The 27,910-nt window shown below is 40.7% G+C and overlaps 2 protein-coding genes across 2 annotated transcripts in view; one reads left to right on the forward strand and one right to left on the reverse strand.

Annotated features, from left to right (window-relative positions):
* The window catches only part of LOC306961672 (uncharacterized protein), a gene marked incomplete at its 3' end in the record, with an annotated part of 428,593 nt that overhangs the window by 226,888 nt on the left and 173,795 nt on the right, over positions 1-27,910 (reverse strand). The gene's annotated exons all lie outside the window — the stretch shown is intronic.
* tox3 (TOX high mobility group box family member 3) overlaps positions 1-27,910 on the forward strand; it is a 44,671-nt gene that overhangs the window by 9,028 nt on the left and 7,733 nt on the right. The window contains exons 2-3 of the mRNA XM_079554568.1: positions 13,380-13,442; positions 23,144-23,395. Coding sequence (XP_079410694.1) covers positions 13,380-13,442; positions 23,144-23,395 — 315 coding nt within the window. The remainder of the gene's footprint in view (positions 1-13,379; positions 13,443-23,143; positions 23,396-27,910) is intronic.

Raw genomic sequence — 27,910 nt, forward strand, 5'->3', positions numbered from 1 at the left:
TTAACCTAATTTAACCTAATAATTAAGCATGACAGCAATGCATTGGAAGTTCCAATAAAAGCGTTTTGACCACATACGTAAGTCAGTGCCAGGAGAAAAGCTGTGTTATTGCTATACGGATATTGTGTAAGCTGATATGGCAATAACTATAAATTTGAAATTCAGCCTTATTAGGAAGTAGACTAATAAAAAGCAATGGGAACATAAGTTGAGCCGAGCAGCTGTATTGCATTTTCAGCTTAACTGCGGGCTGTGTCACATCTTATTGGAGTATTTGTCATGTGTTATTGAAAAGCATGTAGCCCACTATTAAAAGCAGCTGCATAAAGTGCACCTGGGTTGTGTGGACTTACTCCAGCCCATACTTTAGGTGTTGTATTATAAACTGGCTTTTTTCCATGACATACACTTACCCAATCTATAATCCCAATTACAGCAACAGTATTAAGTGAGCTCCAAATCCTTTAGAGAGTGAACAAGTTTAACAAGGACAGAAATAGCATCAACCAGATTCTGTCGAGTAATTGCAAGCAGAAATCACGCTATGAGCCAGCTGCTCAAGTGCATTTTTTTTTGTTTGCCAGAATCATCTCACAACAGGAACTAATGAACAAATAAGACTTATTGTCCCACTCCTTAAATCATCACTCTGCACTCTCGTAACAGGCAGGCTTCAAGAGGGAACAACAAAGTAGTGCATAAATCAAAGTGTTTCTCTGTGCCAGGCCCGGGCCCTTTGGGAGCCTACCTTGGTGCTTAATTAAAATCCAGCAGGATCATGTTTTAAGTGTAGGTGAACGAGCGCAGAATAACAATGACAAATCATGCCCCAGAGCATTGACTGGTGTGTTTTGGAAAAGAAGAAGTGCATCTCATTTTCTCAATTCAAAATACTGGTGGTGGTGCTGCTGCTGCTGTGGCTAACAGGCTCCAGGAGCTGCCAAAAGGGGGCTAGCATTAATCTTATAATTACACTTAGTCTTTTCTAATGAACAGCTATTTGTGAGGCATTATTAAAAGAGCTTAATCCTTACTGTTTATCATCCTTTTTTTTTTTTTTGTAGATTTGTAATCCTCTAAGTACATTTCAGCAACCGCAAGCCAATGAAACAATGGTGATTTGTTTCTTTAATGTTTGGAGATTAGTGATCAGTGAAATTATTTGACTCTATACTTAGAAAATAAAAGCAAGTATAAGAAGAATATGTCTATCCAAGGAGTCTTAAAAAGTCTGAAATGCAAAGTACATAAAAAAGGAGCTATCAGCATAAAAAATCCCAAGTCAAATCCACTCAATTACAGAACTCTAGAGAGCTATCCCCAAGCAACCTTCCTTCCCTTGGCTAATCAGTCACAGCAAATTGCACTGGTGAATATTTCAGACTGCTCTGCACATTCATATAAAGACGTCATGACTATTTTACTGATGCAGGGAGCTGGAAACGCATGGGGGGGTGGGACAAGCTAGCCTGTCAGTCACTGTGGCTAAAGCTAATGGGGTCGGTGTCTTTAGTGAAAATGAATAAAGAGATTAGCCCTCCACTGGGTCTGCCTCTCGGGCTGCAGGTAAATTAGCCGATGACAAGTTGACGGTGGTATTTTTTTCCCTGCAGCTGCCATTTGGATTTGCTACACAGCTCCCGATCAGATCACAGAATGGCATTACAACCTTGTTTATATGTATTGATCACCTGGATTAGACTCATTCATCTGAGCAGCTGACATGGCATGGGAAAGACATTTGTTCGTGGTTTCTTGGTAAAGTGGTATGTATACAAATAGCAAGATGGCTAAAGGGCTCTTGTTCTGAAGGTATTATTCAGCCGACCCAATAGTTCGTAGTATAGTAGACGAATCTACTTTGAATGGTCATGACATAATACAGGGGTTAAAGGTTACTGCTGGTAGGTAATTATCTGGACTAACTAAAACAGCAGCGGTTTAGTGTGACCTTGGCAGTCACAAGGGCCTAATATAGATCACCACACTCAGTAAAAAAGACTAGATAAAGTTTGTGATTGTCCAAAAAACTACACAGGCTTGTTCGGCGTATTAAAAGTCAACTCTGTTCTTTCAGGATTCCAGGCATTGTGCGTCATGTGATAGTAACTTATAGTGACCACATTTACATGTCAAAGAAAGTACATTGTGGATATCTCTTACGAATATTTTTTTCTGAGCCTTTTGAGGTTTTTCGACATTGGCAAAGAATTGGAGAAGGAGGTCAAATGTGATTGCGACGAAGACACGCGGTTAGTGTTTGGAAACAAGTGTAAAAGACGTGACTGCAGCCGGTCTCATTTATTTTAGTGCAGAAAGTTGCGGCGTGTTCCTAAAATAGAGGTCAAGGCTTAGAAACAGAGAGTGTCACTGACCCCATTTTGAGCTGCTGCACTGGAGAAATGGTAGAGACATGCTCAGAGGGATCTGTGCTATACTGATACAAAAAGAATCAATAGAGCCTTTAGGAGAGGGATAAGAGTGTTCAAATACAATGAACAGAGTGTAATTATTTTCCTTTGAGGGTGGATTGATTGCTCAGTGAATACCTTGCAGACTGAAAGAAAAACAACAGCACAGATTTATCTTTTTACATTAACTGAACCACTTCCGCTAATGTAAGTGTTTATGGTGACAAATGCCTTTATTTGTACATCTTTGCTTATTCTGTGCATTGATTGTAACACATAAACTATAAACAATTGGATCGTAGATTGTGAATTACAATGACAGGCAATCATATGTTCTGCATGTGTGTCTTTGTTTGCTTAATCCAAAACAAAAGAAAAGCCACCACTTCCATGCTCAGAAGAACGGATGCTGACTTTGATGATTCCTTGTCGTAAAGTTGACGCGTAAATAAACACTTTGACACATAAATTCACTAGAGTCCATTTACTGTGGGAGCCAATGCACCTATTTGAGCAATACATCTTTGGCTAGTTAAATCAATCAATCAAAACTTTATCATAAAGTTGGAACACAAAGGGCTTTACGGAGTTAAAAGCCTTCCCTCATCGCCCACATATACAAACACATGGTCACACTATTGACCCGGTAGCACCTATAACCCACCTGGGCTTCTATATAATTTTTTGTCCTGTATAAATATACAATTATAGATTGATTGTATGCACCGTATATATGCATTCATAATAGCAGTATGTGCAAGATGCTGTGAGGATACAATCTAAGTGAAAGCTAAGTTGAAGTATCTAGCAAAAGATATACAGCCACTCTAAGCGTCTTTGATCTCCAACCTGTTTTACCCCAACCAAAGCAATCAATTCAGCACGAAGATCTCCCTTTGTTCCGCCTCGATTTAAATGTCAGTGCAATGATATGAAATCAAAGCACAAAGCTCCGTGTTTGTAATTATTTAAAGCCAGAGTCTTAATCTCGATCTGCTTTTGAGTCGGGAAATGTTAAAGTGACATTTTGAGTTTAAATAGTGTTCAAAAACATTAGTGAAGCACTTAGCCTGATGCCTCCTGTCAGTGGAAAAACAATGTGCTCTTGTGCGCCTCTGTCAGGTTTGCTAATGATGTCCCACTGTGCTGTCAATCCAGCCCAACAACAGACAATGGTGCATGCACAGGGAAAACGCCTGAAATAGCTAATTGCTCGCTTCCCAGCAACTAGATTCAATGTCTTTTCCAGTTTCAGTTTGGTGTTTTAACAGGATAGTGTCTTTACTGATAACTATAAGATGGAGATGCAATATCACAGCACATTGGGGGAACAAGTGCCACATCCGTGTATTTTTATTTCAATCGTTTCAACTAATTTGCCCCAATCATTTGCGTTAATTTCTGCCCAACTTGTTGATTGTCAGCTCGGAGCTTGGTTTCTGGAGAAGTGCCCGGGTGCATTCGCAGCGCGGACCCTCTCTGTCAGTAGCGCCAAGCAACACAGCCACAAATTGGAATGTGGTACAGCTCTGGGAAAGCGGCCAAGATTTAAATTAGACAATAACCTCTTGCTCTTTCTATATTGCCTCTCTTTTCCAGCTGCAGGCCCAAGCTATTTGTTTAATACAGTCAGCCCTGTAGTATATAACAGACTGATATATGAGTGGATGCTCAGCACTTTGTGTTTTTTTGTTTTTTGTTTTTTCACATTTAGAGAGATTGGGCGATTGGTCAGTTTGTGCTTATGGTGGACTTTAGCCTGCAATAACACTATGGAAGTAGGTAGAACCACAATCATTGTATCAGTTGTAATACATTGGCTGTACACTAGAAATAAACCTTTTAATTTTGAAACGCAGAATAAGGTATGTTTTTATACTGTAATTGCAATTTACCTACTATATACTATAATTTTTTTGTCATAAATTGTATTAATTTAGCTTGAAAAATATAGATTGATGTCCATGTGCACAGCTAAAGTTAAATCCCTTTTGAATCACTTTCTCCAGTGTACTGCACCCTAGGCTCATAGTTGTTAAGACTATAGAGTTCTGGATCGGGATGCCATATCGCTAAGCATCATGGGATTTGCAGCGATAAAAACTAATGGAGATTTAAATGGTAAAATACTGGAGTTATTGTTCATATTAAAACACTTGGACACACAGTGTGTTGTATGTATTTACCAGTAGTGACTCTGCAGCTAAATGAGTTGTTCCACAGCTCTTTTAGTCCATGGAAAATGTTTGCTAGTATCCACAAACAGGGCGGATCTCCACGGTAACAGTGAATTTATAACATTCCATCCTGAACTCTATCGCTCCAATCACTTATTAAAAACATTCTATATTTCCTCTTGATAGTTTCCCATTAAATGTGTTTTATGGCCAAATATAAAACCACACAATCCATATTGATTTTGATGTGGGTGAAAATATAAATTCATATTGATTGTAAATTTCTCGAGGCTATGTAATGCGCCATTGTGACTGCTTTACAAACCGCCCCATTGTCTCTGCACTACAACAGCTCCAATAAGTTCCTTAAACGCAACGCTTTGTCTTGTCCCGACCCCACAACTGCACGCAGTATTTCAAGACTGCGGTGTAGGTGACTCGTTGACTAAAAAGCTCTCTTCTTTGCACCTTCACAAATGCCACTAATAATGAGTATATTGGGTGGTTACGGCTCTGGGGGAATAGCAGATGCATGTGTCCTGCGCCTGCTCCTGCAATAAGAGCACACTTTAACTCCCTGTAGCTTAGCGCTTTATGTGGACCAAGTCCCAGTGCTCATTGCCATACAGTGAGCCAAAGAGAAGTAGCACAATGCAACAAAACCTATTTCTAGCCATGGAGGAGCTATTTTTCTCTATGGCAGTTACCCATTCACTCCCTATGTAAGCTTCCGCACTAGAAAACATCAATTATCTTGTTTATATTTTGTATCTTTTCTGGTTCATTGGGTGATTTGAAGAGCTTTTGACCGTTGTATAAATTCTCTCATTATAATTATACCGGGTGTCGTATTTTGCTTCATTCACACAGTTTTGAGTGATCCTGTCCACTTTGGTTGTGTCTTCTTTTACTGCTGAAGCGCTCTGATCTGTATTTTCTTGACTTTGTCGCACGATTGAGAGAGCACGAAACTGTCCTCGACATTTTCAAAGCCCATAATCATCATCATCACGCTCAGTGTCTGCACTCTCTGCACTCAGTGTGTTAACCATAGATCCATCAATTTGCTAGCATGTCGTTAGCTGAAACTGAAAGCTTATTTTCACTGTTTTACAATGAAAGTGGATCAAAAAGAAATGTTCCTTAGGCCTACATGATGTGTCCACTTTCAATTTCAAGATTTCACAATTGAATGCATTTCTCATTAAAACGTAATTTCCTGATAATTGTACATGCGCCAATGGCATTGATCAAAGTTGGTATGAGCAAACAGCCTCAAGACACAGGGTCGAGACCTTGCCGCAAAAAACAAGTTGGAATGTCCACGCCAGCCCGTTTCACATTGTTTTCTTCAAGAGCTGCTTCATGCTACAGCGGCTGTTGTGGGAAAGCTACACCATGTTTCTAAGGCCCTCTCCATTGCCTAAGCTCCTTTTGTGGCACTGGGCCAATGGCTTTGCACCCCGCCAGATCAGAGATGGCACCCCATTTAGCTCGCTTTCTTTTCAGATTTGCTCACGGGAGTTCCGAGCGGACTCAACAGCCAGGAAAAAACAGGATGTCGGACATTGACCTGCGTCCGATGGAGAGGACTACTGCGATTTGGGCCCGGGGACTGTTACCAGATATACTTAGAGCTCTTTGTCTCCGCAGTCTTGGCAGAAGCTGTGGCTAAGCTCAGCGGATTTTTGTGTCAATGTGCGAATGAGTTGATTTTGTGCTGCAAAGGGAGAGACTAATATGCTTTTAGGAAATGTTTCAGTTTTAAAAGGTTTTTTTCAATGTGATAGTTTGGTAAAAAGTCTTCACAATTTGATTTCGAATATGCGGTCAACAAAACAGAAAATATAACACCTTTTTTACTTTATGCTGGTGGCACATTGAGGCATGGGTGACAAAATCCTTCAACAACTTTGAAAATTGCCTATTCATAATTATTATCAATTAGACTTTTGACACTTTGTTGCAAAATGTTGAGTTTGTTTATCGAGTCTCCGAATCAGCCGCCCACATTCCTGTCAATCACAAATAGCCTGAACGTAGATAGATTAGTATGAAACATAGTGTTCACATTGAAACTAACTCGCACTGAAATGATCTATAGAAACATGGCTTCCATCTGTGATCTGAACGACTTATTCTTCAGAGATCAACACTAGGCAGCTCCTCACAGTCGCCTATTACTCCAAAGCACTTCTACCTTATGCATTTGAGAAGTAGCTGTCCTAATGGTACAAGACAGTGCGGGGTTGGGCCTGTAATGATTTTAGCTTTAAAGTGAATTACCGATCGATTGGGCCTGCAGATCAGAACAAAGCTCGCGGGCTAACTGTGCGGACCTGCTGTGTTGTGCAGCCGCTTTACAAATTGACTACAGCACACATAGAGGGGAATATATCTATATATATATCAGCTGGCTCTGCATGCACCGTGGCCTGACAGCTACGGGTAAGTCTTGAGATTGTCAGAGTGGCTGCTAAAATGTGTGTAGCCTCAGTGTAAATGTATGGGAAAGGGGATGAGAGCTACATTATGAGGAGGGATGTAAGAAAAGATCGATAACTTAATGTTAGTCACCGAAAGGAGAATACTTTTCTGCATTTATACTCGCTAAAACATGTTGACATTATGTGACATAGGGTTTTCTTTTATGCCAGGGGACCTTCCTCACACAGGCCTACTGTGTCATGTGATTTTTGTTTAGCAGTGCATATTCACTGAAGTTTCCGCTGAAGGAGCGCCCTTAAACCTGGCATCACACCGCACTCGTGTAGAATAATACACAGCTAATTACAGCGTGCTTTATGGGATTGAAGTTTGGGCAGCCATGTTTTCACTCTTTTACAGGGACCACTGGAGAACATATTAGCACAAGTGTCATGTTCCATTGCCCACATGCTATAGGCTGTGATTACAGAGCTCTGGCCCGGGCCGTAAAATCACTTGTCAGCAGTTGATGTGTGTCCAAAAACCTCTTGATTGAATTAGTCTGGTGGGTTTCAGTGGGAGAAGGAGTGAGGGAGAAGAACTAATACAAGCTCTATAGCCATACATTTCAGGCGTATTCTCTCCTGTTTGAAGATTAACAAAGCAGTGTTTGGTTTTCAGATGAGATGTCATACACTGGAGCCTGTATGCGTGTATAAAGTGTAGGCAGCTGTGCTATCAGGGGCTGTCCTCCAGCGTGTTTGTCGGATCTCGCCTTGTCCAGTTCATGTTTACTGATAGGATCTGGGTGGTTACTTCATCATATTGAGGGTGAGACAAGGTCATGTTGGTGCAATATTGTGTTCGCCCTGAGGTTGAAATAATTTTGTTTGCTATAATAGCTGTAAAACGCCTTATTTCCCACCGGGCGCCCTCTCATACAAATAGCACTGCTTTGGGATTTGGAGGAAAATCAACAGAATTACGCTTGCTCTATTTGGAATAGAAACATTTGCGATATGCATTCGGTCTATATTTTGTGCTTTGGAAATGTGTTTGCCATATCAGCTAAACTAACCCATATCGTATTGAATCAAAATGTTGCTTTGGATTAGGAAATTATGAACAAGAAAAGTTGTAATTATTGTTCTTTTTCTTTACAAACAATGAAAGGGGGCTGGTTCACAATTCAATGAAACATCTGATATAAGGTCTTTAAAGAAGAACTAAGTAACATGTTTATGTGAATAAATCATTTTTGTAGTCCCTGTGGGATTAATACAATTGTTAATGGGATGATTTGGTTTTTTTTTATGTCCCCCGGTGTCTCTTTCCAGAAAACCACGCTTGCAACTTGGGCTGTCACGATAATTACTATATCGACTTATCGTTCAATAAATAACAGATAAACGATACATGTTTGGGCTCGATTTTTATCGTCTGTACATTTATTAGCTTTCACTCCCTATTTTTTCTTTGTAAGACTTTGATTTCAACCTGAAGCAAAGTGAGTTACATTATATTTCATGTTTATTGCAGCTTGTGTGGTATTTTAGGATATGATGATGCACTTTTAGAACAAAGGTTTACTGTAATTTTTATGCCTGAGACTTGACAGTATCTAGTATTGTTAGAGTCAATTATATCGTTTATCGCGATCCTTTCCTGCCTCAATGTATCGAACTTCAAATTTGTTATCGTGACAGGCCTACTCGCAACTTTCCCTGCCTCCGAGTCGGAGACGCAATACACACTAATAGAATCACGAAGAAGAAGCTAACAGGCTAACGGGCAAAGCTAACTGCGGGCTAGCGCCACTTTAGCAGTGTTTACAGCCAAGTTTGAGTGAAAAAACAATGATCTCCATTGTCTCATTGAGTTGTGGCATAATGTACAGCATCCCTCACTCCCTTGATCTTTTCTGTCAGAGTAGTATTTACTTTGACGACGATGAATGAGTAAATAATATGCTACATGCTACGACACCTGCAGTGGCGCTTATGGCCTCTAGTTCTGCTTTAAGTTGTACCCCTTTTGACCAGTCATCACAAAAATATCTGAATATTAAAGCGCTCTATTACTGTAGTGTTCAATCTGCTGTTGTTTTCTTTCCAGCACTGTGCAACCCCAGCTGCACATGAATATGGTTAGTTTTGGACCCTGATACAACATGAAGGCTGCCCTCGCTGAGTGATTGTTCTGACATGGACAGCACTTTCCATTTAACAAAATTTAGAAATCTGTATTCAGGCCATTGACTGGGAGAGCGGCGCAGTTTTTTCCGTCTGCCCGAGATCATGGAGACAGAGTAGTCTTTTCACTTGAGGATCAGGGTGCACGTAAGCTCTTAATTCTCTCCTGTTAAATGCTGATTGAAGAAATGTGCTGGGGGAGCAGAAGCAGAAATCAAAACACTAAGTGGCCTGTGTTTGCTTTGCCGTGTAGCCATGTGCCCGGTTCTGAGCGAGACTTGTATTACAGAGCACCTTTTAAGAGAGAAGCGAAGACAGGGCAAATTCACTCTGTTAATAAAATGGCTTTGGCAGTGTTTCTGTGGGTTCTGAAAGACAAAATACGATTTTGCATACGGGGTTCACTGCCACAGGAATAACAGGCAGTGTGACAAGTAAATGTTCAATTCCAGCTAAAGCCACTGTGATTGTTGCCCTCTAAAGTTGTCTTAGTAAAGCAAGCTCTCAGTCGTCCAGGCATGTAGCAGAGTTTTTCAAAGTGGCCGTCTGCCCTGTAGTTTTAGTTGAGGATGAAAATACACATTTAGACAATACATACAGATGATTCAATGTGTTACTCTCAGTGTAAAAAGCAAAGACAAAATGTAAAAAATACATATACAACTGCGTGGTGGGGGTGTCCTAGTTTGGGATCAGGGATTGAGAAGAACCACAGTTTGTGAGTAGAGGAGCAAGAAACGGGTGGCAGGGGTGGGAAGGGAGAGAGTTCAGCTTCCTGACAGCCTGGTAGCAGTTCTTCAGCTCAGTGTGACCTGGAGACTCTGAATTTCCTTATACCAAAAGAATTTTAGAACTGAAAATAGCCCCTGAAAATAACCTAGTCCAGGATATCATGGTATCTTTAAAAAAATAAAAATAATGTAATATGTTAATAATGAATCAAGTTACTGTAAATATTGTTTGTGGACTGTTTTGCTTCTTGTATGTATGGACTCTTATACAGTGCACTCTCATTGTGCTCTGTATAAACCTGCTGTCACTCTGCCTCTGCCCCGGGACAAACAGATGAAAATGAGCTTTTATCTCTGGTCTGTCTGGCAACACAAAAAAATAAACGTAGATAACTAGTTTTAAAACCTTTCTGGAATCTGAAGTTGTTTATATCCATAGCCTGCAATACAAACACTGTATTTACAGATATTGTGATAATAATCGTTTTTCTTATCGTGCTGCCCCATTGTGCACGTATACCAGGCCGATTTAGTTGTGTGTATAATCCTCCCAATTGTTCATCTTGTTTCCCCATTGACACATATGGTTGTTTGGCTTCTCCCCTCTCCGTCTCTTGTCTTGCTCGTCACATCATTTTAATTACAGAGGCTCCATTGTCTGCGCTGACCCATTTTTGAGTGGCTCCCTCACCGTCAGCTGCGCGGTCCCCTCCAATCACACTTAATTTCATGTGACATTTGACTCAATCGCCACTGCCGCGAACATGAGCTCTCAAAGCCTTGTACCGAAAATGAATCTGCAGGAGCAACAACAATCTCGTGGGTTCTTTTCTCTGAGGGCTTTCGGGGCCGCTGCCGTGTCACAACTGAAGAGAGCTTTTAGTGGTGAAGATTGATACCAGCGACAGGGGATGTTTCAGTGGGATGTAAGGCACCGCTCTCGGAGGAGGGTTTACTCAGAAAGGGCTGAAAGAACACCATCAACCATGAGTGATGAGTCCGGGGAGTTTTACATAGCAAAGTGCCACTTTGGCTGTGATTGTGCGTTTTAATAAAGTAAGTCGCTGCAAATTGGTGTTTACTCAAGCGGAGTAATTGATCCAAATTTCTGCCTGTGGATTGCAAATTTGTTATCATCCGCACAATAGATTTCCCCTTTTTTTTTCACATCTCTAAGCTCGGCACCACAAATAAATTTGGCACACATTTTCCGTTGAGTGACCTTCTGATACTAACCTCTCCATTGTGTCATTTCACTCATGGCAGACGCTATAATGAAGGTGAAGTTGAAAAGGGAAGATAAAGTGTTCAGACTTCCCCAATGGATTTAAAGCAAAGATTACAGCATCCCTGACTAAGGTGTGCAGCTTTTAAACATAGATTTTTGTTGTGGCTATTGTTAACCTTGCTAGCTGAATTAAAAAGAGCACAATGTTACCCTCCTTGGTGAAGGTAAACACTCAACATATGCTCTTGGCAAATGGGCGCTTCACTTCTCGCCAGAAACGAACAATATACAGTCTTCTTCACTTCTGAAAATAGAGTCATAGAAACACTGAGCTGTGTGCTGCTGCTGCTGCCGCCGCTGCCGCACTATCTCCCCCCACCATCAGAGCAATGTTCCCAGAGTCTGAATAGAGCAGGATATCTCTGAGACTTTCATTTGTTATCTAAGAGAAGAAAGGGGACAGATGAACACTCGGTCAGATACTAGGAGGGGATACGTGGGGTTAATTACCAAGCGAGTCTGATGCATACGTTACACAGTCATGTTATGCGTCCAAGTGACACGGTGTTAGGCCCTATCAAAACATGAAAGCTGATGTGTTGTGAGAGGGAACCTGCTTGCTGCGGTTTGTTTTTGTCTCGGATACAGTTTAGTGGGCTAGTATTACATACAGCAGCACTGCAGGGCTATCGGCATTGAGCACCAGCCACCTGCTTTAACAAGTGCTCGCAGGGCTGCACGTCTCAGTGGTGCGGAACACTGTTAACATAGCGGCGGATTCCCAACACTCTCCAGGGCATGCACTAATTAATGGATACCATTTGCAGTTGATTAGCAGCAGTTCTTACGGTAATTACATTCATATACAAACCGTGCAGAAAGAATGGGGCGACTAAGAACAAAACACAAAAAAATATATTAATGCACTTCTCATTTCAGTCCGATCTTAATTAGTTTCCGCAGTGGTTAAGATAACGGCCTATTAGGGCTCTTTGTCAGTCATAATATTTAAAGAACTTTGTAATAAAAACATAATAGGGATTAGTGGGATGCTTTGTTGGGATATGGGAGAGTTTTCTCAGTGGATGCATTTCTTTCCTTTTTTTTTTCCCGAAGCGGCATTTGCACTGCTCACTCACACAGAGGTGCATTGTGCTCCTGGGCCCAGCTGCTAACCCATAATTCTTCATTCTATGTCCCATTGTTCCTACCTGTCAGCGTGCTTATGTCTGTGAAGAAAAGAAGTGGCTGCCATTTTGCCAGCGGGCTATGTATGTGGCTTCAGGGGGCGGGGAAATGCTGTTGAAACATATTATTTCTTACCTAAGTACAGGGTTGCAATAATACATGGAGTCCCTTTCATGCTAATTTGTCTTTTGATAGTGTCTGTCATAAAGGGATTTGCTTAAAAGGAGAAGGAGAAAGGAGAGAAACAGTTAAATGGATTGTTTGAGATACTTTTGATGTGTTTGGTTGACCACAATTCAGATATTGGTCTGGTAGTAGATCAAACATAATTGGTTTATGACTATGTGACAGATTATTGACTTTTTTCCAATGAGGTGTAAGTAAACAAACAAGTGATTACTTTGAAGATAGTCTTCAGCATTTACTTAGAATTGAATGAAATGAGCATTTACCCTGTTCTAAGAAATCTATCATTGTAAGATCTTGTGCCTTTGAGGATGTGATTGAGTCATTTTATTTCTTTGAGTCAATGTGTGCACATACAGTTGCTCATATTGCTCATACCAGAGCAAACATGACTTGTTCAGTCAAAATGAATGAATGTCAGAAAGTATAACCCACATAATGCACAATCATTCCGCATGAACCCTTCCTCACATCTCCATTTCCACTATGAAGGCGTTCCCATAGGTTATACCAAGTTAATAACCTGCCGTTGCATCTTGATACCCGGCTTTTGTGATGCAAACATACCCTTAATTGCCATCCCATAAGAGCTGAATAGTCCGACCGGATTCTCATTACCGTGGTATGAATCGACATGGGCCTCTCTCTAAGTCACTCTAATGGCAAAGTGGCAGAATCCACTCAGCCGAGTAGTAGGAAGAGGGTTAACACTGTGTGTAAACATTCACTGGCAACAAGAGCTGTGTTTGAGTGACAGATGCCCACCATTCACAGGGTATAGTGGCTTTTAGGTTGGACACTTGTAGCTCATTGTGTTGTTTGTCTTTCTCTGTTTGCAGTTCCAGAACAACAACTACATGAACATGGCGGAAGCAAACGGGGCACTGCTGAATGCTGGTGATGTGAGTATACACCTTTGATTTGATCTCAACTCAATAATGATACTGTTTAACCAATAGCAAAATGCTACTGCAATAAAAATGCCACAATTTCGCAACAAGTTCTTTCTTTTTATTGCTTTAAGTCGACATTATGTATAATTGAAGCTTAAAACCATTCTATTAGATACAGCAGCACTAAGTAACTCATGCCCCTAGAGGCCATAAGGTGTCGGAGCATGTTACGCTTTTTTACTCATTAATTGTCTGAGAGTAAATACTACGCTGACAGAAAAAACAAAGGGAGAGAGGGATATTGTACATCCAATTACACAATGGAGATAATTTTTTTCACTCAAACTTGACTGTAAATACTGTTTAAGTGGCACTAACCTGCAGATAGCTTTGCCCGTTAGCCTGTTAGCTGCTTCTTTGTGATTCCATTGGTGTGTATTGCACCTCCGACCCGGTGTAGGGAAAGCTACAAGTGTGGTTTTCTGGACAGAGACACCCAATCAAAAAGGATTTATTAAGGTAAACAAGTACTTAGTACTGCTTCAAAATATCAGGATTTCAAATTTGCTAGGAGTGTCCTCTGTTGGCAGTCGTGGGAATGACACATTATGAAGGAGTGAACCCAGACAGGGCAACATTGCGATGAAAAATGATGGGTTTTAAAATATGTGGATGGCAGTTTCATATTTGTTCCATGAAAGATCGAAGCGCTTCAGCAGTAAAAGAAGAAATTACAGATTTGCATATGTCCTTTTAATGTATGTCTTGCAATACATTGAAATTGTATTCATTAATGTTCTACTTCTGCTCTATCCATACTTACATTTATATAATACACTAGAAACAAGATGGCAACTTCGTAAAAGGTCGCAACCTTTGAAAACTCCTCATCATATGATACAGACATTATGATAAAGCGTATATATTTTCCCAGTTGGTTGGGATATGACAAGGAAGAAATGCATTTCAAATCTGATGTCTGACCCTTTTACTGTACACTGCTTCTGACATACACACAGCCCTGCACTTCAACATGGATGTATCAAGCTTTTTTTCCCCTTCTTCTTCTTTGTCTCGCTAAAACTTCCTTGGGCTGACGCTGATGCATTCTGACACCGACTGTGCACTGCAGAATTTAGTGATATCTCTCATAGTTAGGGTTTTCGACACCGCTTTTCACACAGAGATTGTATTCCGTAAATCTTTGCACCACTTTGGCTTTTCAACACTTAAAACTAAATGTCACCCACAATATGAAGCAGTGCGTTTGTCAGGCTCGCTATGCACATAATTTGAAGTTGAATGCCGCAGCTCCGTGTTCCTCTGCTGCTTATAGTAGTAGCACTTTGAGTCATATAAGGCAAGACAGTGCGGCTAAATTTACCCGTTTTATTCCCCCTCCGCCCACTCCGGCTTGCCCTGTCATTAGAGACAAGTGCACCGAAAATACTCGCCGTCCTCTGGTGGTTCAAACGGACCAATCTCCTCCAGTTTAGATGCTGGAGATGGATCTGGCTTTCCAAACCCACAGCAAAGCACCATTAGGCAGCTCAGATGGAGTAGATGGGGGTTATTGTTATGGTACTTCCACTGGGTATTGGGGATGTGTGTGTGACCTCATAACGTGGGCAGTTCACAAAGAGAGGGTGTAAAGGAAGTTTCATTTCAACTTGTATTAAAGCAACACAGTGTAACGGAACTTTTGCTCTATTCCAATATTGACAATATTACAGCAATAGTCTGTAAGTCACCTCACCTCTGAAGACTGACTGTACAAACACCTACAATGCTTAGTTAGAACATGTGCCTTCAAGAGCAACTAGATATGTAAGTAGCAGGATAAATGATCTAATGAAATGTGTATTTTAATGTAAATAAATCCTCTCCATCGTTCCTCTGGGAGTAATACAAGTGTTAATGGGATGACTGGGGGGGTCTTTCATCTCCCCCTGGTGTCTCTGGCCCGAAATCCACAATTGCAACTTCACTGCTTACGGGTCGGAGGCCCCAATACACACTAATAGAATCACAAAGAAGAAGCTAACAGGCTAATGGGCAAAGCTAACTGTGGGCTAGCACCACTTAAACTGTATTTACAGCCAAGTTTGAGTGAAAAAGATGATCTCCATTGTCTAATCGGATGTACAATATCCCTCTCTCCCTTTGTCTTTTCTGTCAGCGTAGTATTTACTCTCACAGACAATTAATGAGTAAAAAATCGCATCATGCTACGACACCTGCAGTGGCGCTTATGGCCTCTAGGGGCATGAGTTACTTAGTACTGCTTTAACTGTGTAGCTATATTGACCCCAGATCGGTTTGTGTAAAGGTGGTCAGAATTGTATTTCAAAAGGAGTTCAGAGAGTGACCTGCCCTTCCTTGATTTGATAGGGGACAAACACTAAAGAAGTGCTATAAACATTGTGTTTGGGGTCCAAATATGCCTTTATGCCGTGAGGTGATCCTGTCTTTTCTACATGGGGGCCCGTGCAGTGGGGTAACGCCAACACAAGCTGCTTGGAGAGCCCCCAGCTGTGAGAGCCCACTTTGGAAGTAAAGGAACGGGGGGGAGGAGGGTTTAAGGTTTGAGGATGAGGGAAGAGGCGTCCTTGTTGGAAGAAAAAAGTGATTTGCATTTTATCAAAAGGAACAACTGTTTCCAGTGTTGGGGCACAGATGGTATTGTGCTTAGAAAGAGCAGCAGAGAAGAAAGTCTTTAGGAGTGGATTTTATTTCCTCAAACAGTAGGGTACAGTGTTATTGTTGCAATCCGAGGGGAAAAAAACAACATATAAATAAAGTCATTTTTGGTTGTTCACTTTTGTGGTTCGGCTGAACGCTATATAATCTATGTTCCTCAGCCTCAGGGAAGAGCAGGAAAGAAAGTATGCCATACACAAACGCTGCATAATAACAGTTTGAAAAGTGCACCACATTTACGAGAATTGGCCAGAACATGTCTTTGAATGTAACTTGAAGCTAATTATGTCCAAATATGTGTCTATTATTTGAGGATAGTTTTTACATTTGGTTTAACTATTACTGGAGAGTTTCACCACTTATTTTCCATAATTAGTTGATTAATTAAACCTTACTTTGATTAATGAAAATGCATTAAGTGAAATGTAATTTTGCTGTTTCTCCAAAAGAGTTTAGATTCTTGAAGATGATATAGGGTTTTCCCTTTCAAATGCAAATAGCTGTGTAGTAGTCATAATAATAGTGTTATATTTTGATACATCGGCTGTTAGATAATAAGATAATAATACATTTTCTGTGAAAATGCTATTCAGTATGCAATTGCTTACTATTTCTCCTTGGGCAACAAATACTGGTCTTACGTCAGGGGTGGAAAGTGTAAAACCCGACCCTCCATATCTTCTATGCACAACAGAGACCTAAACACCTGTTAAAGTACTCATAAAAATGTAAATTATTGTCAAGTATCCTGTGAGAGGACCCCTAGACCTTCCTCTTAGGTCTATGATGTACTTTTCGCCACTTTGGGCAGGTTCAACCCTCAGTCTAAACAAACCTGTCGAGCTCTGTCTTAGGTAATGTGATCAGACGATGTTGTTTAAACATTGTCAATATACTGTGATGTTTCCCCCCCAACCTTGCATCTGTAAACTCTCTCTATACAACTGCTTGTGTTTTCTAACAAGTAATCACAATCTTACAGGCAGCGGGGTCTTGCTCCTTTTTACATGCCTGCTGTATCATTTACCTTATGCACTTAGAGGATGAGATAAGATGACCTTGCTGCGCCTGCTAAAGCATACATCCTCCACTGCTTTCTCCTCAGGGAAAATGATACCGTTCTCCGAGATTGTGTTCCAGCCAGATGGATCGCTTTACTCTCCCAATCCAATTAGAGCCATGTAATCAACTATAAATATGTAGAAATGGACTCCAAATTTGAAATAATGTTGATGAGGGGATAGCAGCAGTTGTCACTCGAGACGCAGCACTCCCAGTCTGCATGTTTGAAACCAGATCTCCGAATGCTGCCGCTATTGATTCTGAGGCCTATTATGTGCTGTAATCACATGTGGCTGCCTTTAACAAGTCTCGCTTATTGCATCTGTGGATCGCCGTGTTTATTTGAAGGATGGGGGAATATTGCTTTTAAAGCCCTTTTTTTTGCTTGCGCCTCAAAGTGAAAAAGAAAGAGGGCGGCGAGTACAACAGTCAGTTCATCGATAAACACCTTTTCATCACCCCCGTTTCAATTACTGTACATGTTCGGTCAGGTTCGAATTGCCAGTGGGACAGCAATAGTTTGGGCTGAATCTATATTACGTCTATGTTTTTGTTCAATTGTTTTCACTGCAGCATGCGTCACTGCAGCTGATTATGGCACTGCTTGATTCAATAGACTTGAATGTAGCACTGATTGGGCTAGATTTTACCTTTGATCAAAACAATGAGCTGAATAGGTGCATTGTAGAATAGTGAAGTACTGGTGGCTTTATTGTAAGATTGATCTGTAGAGTTCAGGTGGTTCTGTGCAAAATGTACAACCATACATTGGCTGAAACTATATCTTAACTGCAGCAACAAGGGGTGACTGGAAAGTGAATGAATTGTGCCAGTGATAGGAGGTTCACTTATTCCCGTGATTCCTTAAAGCAGTACTAAGGAACTTGTCTACCCTAATAAATCCTTTTCGTAGTCATTTTGGGGGTAATACAAGTGTTAATGGGATGATTGGGGGTTGACAGTATCTAGTATCGTTCGAGTCAATAACATCGTTTATCGCGATACTTTCCTGTCTCAATAAATCGAACTTCAAATTTGTTATCATGACAGGCCTACTTGCAACTTTCCCTGCCGCAATACACACTAATAGAATCACGAAGAAGCTAACAGGCTAACGGTTGAAGCTAACTGCAATGGGAGGGTCTTTCATCTCCCCCTGGTGTCTCTGACCAGAAAACCACACTTGCAGCTTTCCCTGCTCCGACCCGGAGGCCCCAATACACACTAGTGGATACACGAAGAAGAAGCTAACAGGCTAACCGGCAAAGCTAATTGTGGGCTACTTAAACAGTATTTACAGCCAAGTTTGAGTGAAAAAACAATATCTCCATTGTGTAATTGGATGTACAATATTCCTCTCTCCCTTTGTCTTTTCTATCAGCGTAGTATTTACTCTCATGGACAATAAATGAGTAAAAAACCACAACATGCGCTTATGGCCTCTAGGGGCATGAGTTACTTAGTACTGCTTTAATACATTGGTGGCGTGTCGGTCTCAAAGTAGCTGCTTCATGAGGTCTCACAGTCACCGTCTCGACACTCAGCTGAAAGTAGCTGAGCAGGACCTCTGTCTATCCCAAGGCTTTCTGTGTACATGCCAGCACATCGCCAGCCCGCATCTGTCTTGACACTTGGCTGCGCTGAGCCTTTCAGAACAATTTAAATGGATAATCAGGCAGCTGACGCTAAAAAAGTGGCGTGTGCATCTCATAATCTCCAACAAGAGCCCCCTAAGCCCCATACTGGAGCAGAATTAGACTGGCTTTATGTGGGATGACACCAGACACAGTGCAGCAGTGCAGCACTTCTGTTAGATCTGCCACCTCTTCCCCAGGGAGTCAACCTTTTCTCAAGAACTCCTGTCCCACCGCCTCCACACGAGAACACACGACATGACATTATAATCACTCAACACGTCACAGTTAACAGTGTTTTATGGGGCTACACTACAAAAACGAATAATCAAGCGTGGGTTTTATTTACTTGAATTGAGAATATTAATGTTGTTTGAGCGTTTTGTACTCATTTAGACTTCCTGACATGACATTTCTCAATGGTTTTAAGGTAATCTTGCTTGATATAAGGAAATACAACTGTCAGTGGGACAATTTTCTTACCCCATTGGCAGATAAATCAACCTATAATACAGACAAAATGTATTGAATCAAGTAAGAAACATCTGAGAACAACTCAAATTTAAAATATTATGCTTGATTTAACCTCTTAACCCCTTTACCCAGATCTAAAAACAAAACAAAAAATCAGCATCAAAATAGCAACAATAACAAGGATGAAAACATAACAAAAAGCGCAATGAAAATAAGAACAAAAAAGTGACACAAAAAATGTGCCAAAAAGCAACAAATTGTGACCAAAAAAAAAAACGCCTCAAAAGTGTGACAAAAATGTTCTGATCACTTTTGTAGGTCTTAGCTTTCAAATGATGCGTTACCTTGTTGCTCTCCAGTCGAGACACTATTAGATTTGGGTAAAGCAAAACTGGCTGGAGAAAATGCGCTCGGTTCAGGCGGGGGGTAAGAGGTTAAGAGGATATACACTGTGTACATGATTTTGCAATACTCTAACAAGTTTTGCGGTTGAGATTACAATACATGTTTTAAAAGGATCCAGATCACAGTACACATTTTGACTAACTTTCAAAGCATTAGCGCTTCAGAGAAACCGTAAATATGAACTGCTAAACATGTTTGTAATCTCGTCTTCAAAGGGACTAGGTTTAATATTGATAAATCCTCATGGCGACAGATTGTTGCTGTTTTCAGAGGACATTATAATACCTAAATTATTTTGGTCTTTGCTCCCTGGGAAATGTGAAAAGAATGATGTTCAAAGACTTTTTTTTTCCAAAGTCCATTTGTTTCTGTGTTGCTTTCACTTGTGTCACACTGGAAAGTCACTCCCTACTTAACTTAAACTATACCCATCTCCTTTCTTGACAGTCATCTCGAATCACCTTTGGTTATATAAGACTGCAGCAGTCCAGAGGATCCAGTGGCCTATATAGTGATGTCCTGCTTTACCTTGTACAGTACTGCACTGCCTCAGCAGCTTGTGCTCAGTGAAGCAGAGATGTAACTCTTAAAACTGAAGAACAGATATTCACAACATGGAATAAGTAGGAATGTCCTGTTGACTGAAGATCACAGACTGGCCTCATACTTTACAGTGATCTTTGCCCATGCTGGTGACACTTTTGTTTTATGAACTTTCGAAAGAGTCTATATTTAATTTGCATGCTGCTGATAAGGCATTATTGTGACATAATATTAGAGCGGAGCACTGGTAGTAAAAGATTTTTTTTTCCCCCTGCAGGTGATTTATACATCGCTGTGTAAGCCAGAGGCCAAGGATGTGATAAATACAGCCTTGGCTTCATCTAAAAAGAGAAGCCGTTCCCTCGCTGTGAAACAAGCCCTGCAAAGTGAAACATTGGTGGGGTGGAGGAAGAGAGGAGAAAAGAGGGAATGAAAACTCTATTAGCTGCCTCTGCTACTGGAATTCATCAGCGCTTGTCGAGACAGCTGGCCCAAACCAGCTATGAATTAGTTTCAAGTGTCTGTGTGCTAAAGAGAAGGGAGCATTAATACTCCCTAATCAAGGGCTACGTTGACATTCCCCGTGTTGCCTCTTGTGTCTGTTATTTTACACCGTTCTGGTGACAGAGAGGGGCAGAACAAAAGCAGGAAGAGCCAGCTAGCTCTATGCTGCGGGTTCAACACAAAGGCGAGTTGTCAGTATACTTTATCGTTTTAGATGTTTGTCTCTCCGTCGTGTGTAATGCAATTGTTACTCTATTTTTTTTTTTTCACAAAGACGAGTACACCTATTTCCGAGCAACAGGTTTCTGTCTTTGTTTTTATATCAGTTTTATCTGGGCTGACTCATCCATCTTGGCGCAGTTTCTCACATGAAGTATATAGTGTTGCCTGTAGCATGGTGTCATAACCACTCTTTCCCTGCCCTTAAAAAAACACAGCAATGTTGATTTAAAGGGATATTTCAGGATTTTTGACATAGGGCCTCATTTCCTAGTTATCCAGAGTGTTGTTGATTTCTGGATATATGTATATATATATTTCTTTTTTAATTCATGCAGTTATATTTGAAGAGTTAAGTGGTGCTAGGCTAGTGCTAGGCTAGTGCATGTCTATGGTAACTAGTAGCCTGCATTAAAAACAGTCTGAACCAAGCACAGTGCACCTGAGACAAATCACTTATAACACCAGTCTACCGATGTAAATGTCTAGTATCACTTTGCAGACATTTAAATGTCTGCATTGACAGAATCATTTTTGAAATATAATCATTTTGCATTTAAAAGAACTTATTTTTGAGCTGCATCAGCTTCCTGGTAGTAGTACACGTGGAATTCACAAAGGAACTGTCTACAAATCAGATATGGCAACGTTTGGAGGACTACCCAATGATTTTGAAGAGGTTTTTAACTCAGGCTACTAGTTACCATAGACATGCGCTAGCTTAGCACTAGCCTAGCACCACTTAAAATGTAGGGACTCCATGAATTAATTAAATATATATATATATATAAACAGAAATCAACAATACTCTGGATAACTAGGAAATGAGGCCCTATATCAAAAATCCTGAAATATCCCTTTAAGCTATTGTCGACAAATAACATATGGTTCATCAAACTGTGCTTGTGTTTGGAGTTGGACGGCAAAGCATCACAAGGGCCATGTAATTCTAGAACTGTACCCAAACGATATGCAAATCCCTGAACATTAGGAATCACTCAATTAGTGTGAGCAATGCCTGTGAAAGAACAAACAAACAAACAGAACTCTGGGCCAAAGAAGCGCATCAGATAAAGCAAATCCAAATACGCTCTTTCAAAGTTTCCGTCGTGAAAAATGACTTCCCCTTTTGACAGGCTTTTAAAATGCGTTGCTACATACAATACAATACAGGAAGTCATGCTGTTCAAAATTGGGATAAGTGCTGTTAGCTTAACCTGATTGGAGCCCTATGAAGCCATGTACACTTTATCTTACACTAACCGTACTTGCTTTAAGTTTAGATGGTTTCCTTGTTAGCAGCACGTGCTCACTTTTAAGAGGTTTTCATTACCTTAACAGCATTGGTCAGTCCTGGCACTTGGGGATATCTTTCCTCTCGACTTGGTTAGAAAGTGCAGATGCTTGCTGTTCTGCAAGATGAGGCCTGTTTCTGTTCAAAAGGTGGAATGTAATAGTAGTCCCAGTGCATGGTAATAGGCAGAGAAGACATAGGAGAATAAGTTGTCGCTCTCATTAACAGTAATTAGTAGTAGTTGTTGTAATATTTGTCCTCTTTCCCCCGTTGCTATGTGAATATTTAAACGCTGTGGCGCTTGACAGTGTAACACTCCGACGCAATGTACAGATGAAAACAAGATCCAAGTAGGTGAACATTCCCATCTCCGAGAAGGCACATAAGCAAATTAAGTGTGACCGAAAGCTCTAATTTAAAAAGCAGAAGGATTACGCTGTTTGATGAGTAGATTTAAGGGGAACAAAAAGAAACCCTTCTGGCCAAGCGTAATAATCTTTGAAAATGTTCTCTAAGCCCATCTCGCTATGACTTGTATTTTCAGCACACTTCAACACCCAGCATCCTCCGTCCCTAAGATTAAGGGCTTTTATCATGTGTCCTCTCTGTGTGCTATGATTGCCGCTTGATTTTTTATTTTTTTTCTCTCCTCTTGCTTTTGACGTCCACTGCTGCACTCTTGTGTTACTCAGAGTGGACTTTAATAGGTTTAGGAAATGTTACATCTTGGTGCATTTACAGGCAAGTGTATTACCACTCGGATGAAGCACTCTGCTCTCAAACAAAGTTGTCTCATTTAATCCCTGGTGCGGAAGATAAAACCAAACCACACTACTTTATTCCGCACTCACTTATCTCAATTCTCTCCTTGACAGACTTTTCATACGCCGAGCTTGGGAGATGAGGAGTTTGAGATCCCGCCCATCACACCTCCGCCAGAGACTGAGTCAGGGATGGGTCTGTCAGAAGTGGACTCTCCGTATCCGGGCATGTCGGAGCACCTAAACCAACACCGGGCCCACCTACTGCCACAGTTCCCTCCGCAGAGCCTGGACCTGCCCTCCATCACCATCTCACGCAACGCAATGGAGCAGGAAGGACTGCATGGCAACAATGGCCAATCTATGGTGAGAAAGTCAACAGAACAGTAAAGCGCTTTGTGACTACGGAATAAATAAAGTTTGTCTTCTTTTACTTCAGAAAGCAATTGCAAACCATTTTTTCGGTTTAACTCACATGCTTTACATACATAGGGCTGGGCACCGTTAATTGTTTTTCAAAACCAGTACTTTAAAGGGACTATACAGAGTTTAAAAATGTTAAAACTAAGCATTTTCATACACCCCTACATGTTTCAGCCGTGTCTTAATATGCAGAATGAGCTCAGACCTGTTCACCACAACTCCCTCTAAAGTCCTGCACTGTCACTCAAAAAGGTGTTAATTCGGGTCCGAAGTGCCGTCGTGCACAAGCTTAATATAGAAGCTGCTGTTACGCATAAGACCTGAGGTGGCAGTAGTGAGCATAAAATGACTAGCTTTTTATGGTAGCCCCTTTAAAGATACTTTCTTTCCGATACTGTATACCTGAACATTTTGATACCGATGCTAAAATATTTGTCATCTAGAACCAGAAAACAGAATAATAATGTTCATTTATTTCATAAAAGACAATTTCTTTTGAATTCGAATAATTTATTTGAGCTGAAACAACCAAGTAACTTCCTTCAATGTGGTCCCTTGAACCAAGCAGTGGTAAATTTGACAACACATTTAATTTCTTTTGACAAAAATGTAATTTAATTTTAGTCGTATTTACTGTAGTGTAAGTCGCACCAGCCTTGGCAACTACCTGGGCCTGGAGGTGAACTCGTTCCTCTAGCTGTGCCCATCTAGCTTTCAGCCCGCGATTAGCTTTTTTTGTTTTCTTCATTGCAGTGGTACAGTAAGTAAATGTCATTATACAACTGTACAGGAGTAGCAGATACTGGTGCTAAAGCCTAGAATACCCTCTAGCGGCTGTCAGTGTGAAAATAAAAATTTTGATATGTAAGTCGCACTATGAAAAAAATGTCATAAATTCTCTTCAATTTGAGTCTAGTTTTAGTCGACTAAAATTGCATGTAGATTTAGTCGATTAAATTTTAGACAAATTTTGTCAACTTTGCGTATATAACATTTATTATTATAATAATAAATCAAAGTCCTCTGCTTCATGGAGCTTCTCCCACATGAACAAAGCTCAGAGCTGTTCCTTTGGCAGAGAATTGAAATGACATGAGGCTCTTTCAAACTGTCAGTGGAAGTTTGGTCATTTTAAGTCTTATTTTGGTCGACAAAAATATCTGGACATTTTAGTCATAGTTTTAGTCTCATAAAAAACTTTAGAATCTACTTTTAGTCCATACCAGTAGTACCTAAACCTTTACTTGTATCGTTTAATGGTACTTTAATGGTAGCCTGGAGTTACAAACATTTTAAGAAGTATCATGTTGCTGTTACACACTACTAGTTCTATAATTTCTAACACATTAGCAACAACAATGCTACCGGCATATTTATACTGACTCTTTAGCATTATAAATAGGTTAACTTCATTTTTTGGCCACTGCAGCTATGACTGGACAGAAGCCAATACACTGGGATTTGTAAAGCCAGAGATAGCTGCATTTTCATGCTAACTCATGCTTCCTTTTTTGTGTGAACTTGCCATTTGGAAACCACAAGACCACATCAGTGAGTGAGGCATTCAGAGGTGATTCAGCAATCAATGAAATGTCTATATGTTTACATAGACCTACGTACACAATCAAAAGCTCTCCCATTCTGTCATGCCTCTACCCTCAGGGCCTGCCGTTTTTGCACAGAAAATATGTGCTTTCTGGCTATAAAGCGCCGACACCTTTCATCAGGTCCTAAATGGTGATTTTAGTGAACTATAATGTCACCTTCACAGTTTTTAAGTGTGGACACATCTGGCACAGCATCTGGCCTTGTTTAAAACACATGAGGTCTATGATCACTTTGAGTAAATGTCACCAGATTATGTTACTTACTGTGAGGATTTTTAAGACCTGGCTCGATCTCTGTTGCGAGCTTTGCAGATGGTGCTGTAGTAGAGAATAGCGGAAACAAACTGCATCCATCCCACTGAACGGCATGGAGAAAAACACTCTTACGTGCATCTATTCATTATTCATGCTTTCCCTGTGACTACTTTAAGTGCTGATGCATCTGTTCTGCGTCACTATCCGTACGAAAACACAGCAAAAAAAAAAACACAAGTTGTTTTAACATTGATCTGAAAATCCCTCTCTAATCTAAGACTGTATTTTCTTCCTCTTTTGTTCTAATTCTACTTCAAGCTCCACGGATGGTCAGACAAAGAAAAGTAGCATTCACTCTCGTCAAGTTGCTACAGTAGAATGTGAGATTGTTGTCGGAGTGTGGAAAGCCATTTTCAAATGCCACAATCATAGGAGCATTGAGGAGGAAAAATGGAAATGTCAGCGGCTGACTAGTTGTCTCATAGACCTATTACAAATATAGAAGGCTTCATTTGGGAGCAGAGGAATGAAAGGACAGAGCTGAAAGTGAGGGGAGGGGTGCTATTTATGTAGGATCCTTCAAAGTACAATTGAGAGAAGAGCTGTGTTGAAAGGAAACACATTTTTGCCTCTATTCCTTGGAAGCAATATTACATATTTATTTACATTCCATATGGTAAAGGGCTATAAACTTTTATAGCTCTTCCCCATGCTTCTCTGCTTCTGGCATGTAAAATAATTGCAGCTTTTAAAATATCTCCGCCGCAGTGTACAGTAAGTGAGCCCCAGAAGGCATGGCCCTAAAGAATTTTCATTTCATGGTCAGTTAAGCCTTCTACATCTGGAAGAAACGGAACCTCGGCACAATTACATTCCGGACTGTTCTCTCGACTTGCTGGAGGATTAGATTTGATTCTCAAACATTATTCCCCTTTAACACTATTTGCATGGCTCATGTGTCTGATTGTGCAGGGACTCTATTAAAAACCCAGTGTCGCTTCTACCGCGCCTTGTCTTGTCCATTGTCGCCGCTTCACTCCTCGCTGTTATCGGCCATCGCACATTGTAACACATGAAAGCGTGCGTTGGACCTTCATTCTCTTTCACCCCCCCCCGCCCCCACAAATGGGATTGATCCCCAAAAGTCACGCCCACAAAAGGCAATGGAGGTTCTATTCATCTACGGTTACATATCTGAATGGGGAATACAAGTTCTAAATGAGATAAGTAACAGCACCGTTGTGGCTGCTCTCCATACCCGGCGACAGTGATTAACGCGGGCCCTGAGAGGGGTATTTTGTCATTTTGTCAGCGCACTGATAAAGGAATGACAACCTTATATACATGATTACATTCTGCGTTATTTGTTATGGCTGCAGGGGCAAACAAATAAACCGTGCACTATTGCAATTACATTTTTCATCAAGCCTCCGCGCTCACATTTTCCAAACGCTTGTCCTTGTTTTTCTCTCGCCGCGCACTGGCTCGCTGCTGCGGAATATTTAGTGTTTTCTCCCCCTTATCACAAGCAAAATGAGAAACCCAGCCCGTGCATATACCTGGGCTATTTTCAAAGGCTCCTTCCGTGTCATTGCGCTGCCAAGTGTTCTGCTAATTCCTCTCTCGTAATAATGTTGGGCGTGTGTCGGACTAAATTGGCCACAGATGCTGCGGCAGCCTGTACAAAGAGAAATACATTTTTGTTTCAGCTGCACTGTGCCTGGCAAGCCCTGAATCCGAAGTCATTATTTATTTAATCTGCTCTCCTAACAAGCTTCTGACTCTCATTCTTGTCTCGCAGCATGTGTCCTACTGATTTGTGATTGAGTCTCAATAGTGCCAAATAGTACTGGAGTTAGAGCTGCCAGTATTGCTTTATTCACGATTTCTTTTCGATTTTTCTCCTGGCTGCACAGCGAGGGTCTGAGGTTCTATTTCAGAAAAACACCTGGTGCCTTCGCTACGTTTGAGGTTTTGTGACACAAGTGTGAGCTGGCCCGGTGTATGTTACAACTGGATTCACAAACAATTACTTCTTTATGTGGAATATAACGCTAGTAATCTTAGCGCATTTAGATTAATTTGCTCTTCAGGAAGCTGTATTTTAATTTGAAAAAAAAGTTAGGAAGTTAGTTAAGTTATATTAAGTTAATTTATTTGTATATGATCAGGGACAAAGCACAAAAGATATTAGTCTATAAAACAAGAGACATCATGTGCCAGGTTATCGCAAAAATGCAAGTTTCCACCTGCAGTCCCTGGACAGGTTGATGTTAATTACAAATGTTCATAAAATGTATACAAAATGATAATCCTTGATACTTGTACAGAGTTGCTTTGTGTTCACATTCAACCATATAATGCAGTATGTGAACATAATCTGTCTCACATTAAAAAGGGATATTTCAAGATTATTAAATTTCCTAGTTATCCAGAGTGTAGTTGATTTCTGGAGTTTTTATTTTTTAATTCATGCAGTCCTTATATTTGAAGAGTTTGGTGGTGCTAAGCTAGTGCTAGGCTAGCACATGTCTATGGTAACTAGTAGCCTGCATTAAAAACCTCTTCAAAATCATTAGGGAATTGTCCTCCAAAC

This window comes from Gobius niger (genome assembly GCF_951799975.1).
Source record: "Gobius niger genome assembly, chromosome: 4".
NCBI classification, from domain to species: Eukaryota; Metazoa; Chordata; class Actinopteri; order Gobiiformes; family Gobiidae; genus Gobius; species Gobius niger.